Source organism: Colobus angolensis, unplaced genomic scaffold, assembly GCF_000951035.1.
Source record: "Colobus angolensis palliatus isolate OR3802 unplaced genomic scaffold, Cang.pa_1.0 Scaffold110, whole genome shotgun sequence".
Lineage (NCBI taxonomy): Eukaryota > Metazoa > Chordata > Mammalia > Primates > Cercopithecidae > Colobus > Colobus angolensis.
The window spans coordinates 1416234-1417779 of NW_012112031.1; the positions used below are offsets into that span (position 1 = coordinate 1416234).

Genomic DNA, 1546 nt, shown 5'->3' on the forward strand with positions numbered 1-1546 from the left:
GCCGCGGTGCTGGGGGCGTGGGGGCGCCTGACTTTCTCCCTCCTCCGGGCCCTTTGCATCTCCAGCCCCTTCCCTGCGGGCCGGGTCAGGGCCGCGCTCCCCGGTTTGTACCCACCCATGGCCCTTCACCCACCTCCCACACCGCCCTCCTGTTCTGAGTCTTGGGAGGTCCCAGCCCGGCGGACTGGAGAGGAGCGGGGCGTTGACTGAGCCGGGAGCTTCCATGCCCTCATCCTTCGACCTCACAGCAGCCCGCACTTGCCTTTTGTGCCCAGTATTCACAGTTCTGCCCACTGAGGTTCAGGAAGCTGGAGGCGTCAAGCCCAGACCTCCACTTCCAAAAATCCTGCTGCTGGTGGCCCTTACATCCCTACTCTTCCAGTCACCCCGTCTTGGTCAGTCTGTTCCGGCCCTATCCAAGGATTGGAACCCCTCCCCCTCTGCTCATCTCTTGCCCTAGGGCTCTGCTTCAGAGGGGCTGCCCGGCCCTGGGGAGATACTCCACCCTTCTCCCAGCCCAGAGCATCCCAGCTTACAAGCTTGCAGGGCCTGTGGGGATGAACCACGCGGATGATCTCCCCGGTGGGTACCAGCTCCACTTGCAGCGCCATTCCGCCCTGTGGAGAGCCAGCGCCTTGGGCACTGGGGCCTGTGAGCAAAAGCTGCCTGCCCACTCGCTGGCTCTGACCGCTCCAGGAGCCAGGAACCTATGGTCTAACGCCGGGGTGGCCACTTGGTTCTGCTTCAACTCCAGCCCCAGGGGATGTGGCTGGTCCAGCTCCTCAGGACACAGCTGGAGCCCTCCAGGTCTGATTGGGAGGCCTCTTGGCCCGGATGGTTGGAGCAGGAAGAGGAGGGGCTGGGGATGGAGGAAATGCCTGTTGTCCCAGGTAACCAGAGGAGCCGATGCAGCCACCCAAGGGGGACCCTGGGCTCCAGGTCAAAGGGTAGGGCGCCTTTCCCCTTCCCCTGCCACCCCCCAGCAGCTCTATGGCTGGGCCCCTCCTCCTGCCCACTCTCTGGTACTAGCTAGAGCACAGGGCCCACCCCCCAAACCAAAAGGGGATGCCCTCCCCTAGGCCAAGAGGATCCCTCAGTGCGCACTGCCTTTCCTGCACATCCCCTCAACGGGGCTGTCCCCCACAGCAGGGGGGCCCCCACCATGCGTTTGGGAGGCCAGGGCTGCTGGGGGCTGGTCACGCTGGGCGGAGGGCGTTGTCCCACTGGGAGAAGACTCGTGTCTTACCCTCTTCCGAGCCTCAGAGCTTCTGAGGTGAGTTCCTGGGTTCCCTGGGTGTGGCACCCTCTAGCCCTGTTCGTCCTTGCATTTCGACAGTACCCCCAGGTGACCCCCACCCCTGACGTTCCTGCTTTTCTATTTTTACTGCTGCTAAATCACAGCTGACACTTTCCTGGCCCGAGACTGAGCCCTCCAGTCTCCAGCCATTCCTTAGAGGAAGTCAGAACAGGCAAGTGGATAGGGGAACAGACCTTTCCAGAGGGAGAGGCTGGCATAGGAAGGGCCGAGTCCCATGGGCGTGTGCTG

General features: G+C 63.2%; 1 protein-coding gene across 1 annotated transcript in view; it reads right to left on the minus strand.

The window, feature by feature from the left end:
• MYO1C (myosin IC) overlaps positions 1 to 937 on the minus strand; it is a 28736-nt gene extending 27799 nt beyond the window's left edge. The window contains exon 1 of the mRNA XM_011956253.1: positions 537 to 937. Coding sequence (XP_011811643.1) covers positions 537 to 611 — 75 coding nt within the window. The 5' untranslated portion in view covers positions 612 to 937. The remainder of the gene's footprint in view (positions 1 to 536) is intronic.
• Between the last annotated feature and the right edge of the window lie 609 nt (positions 938 to 1546).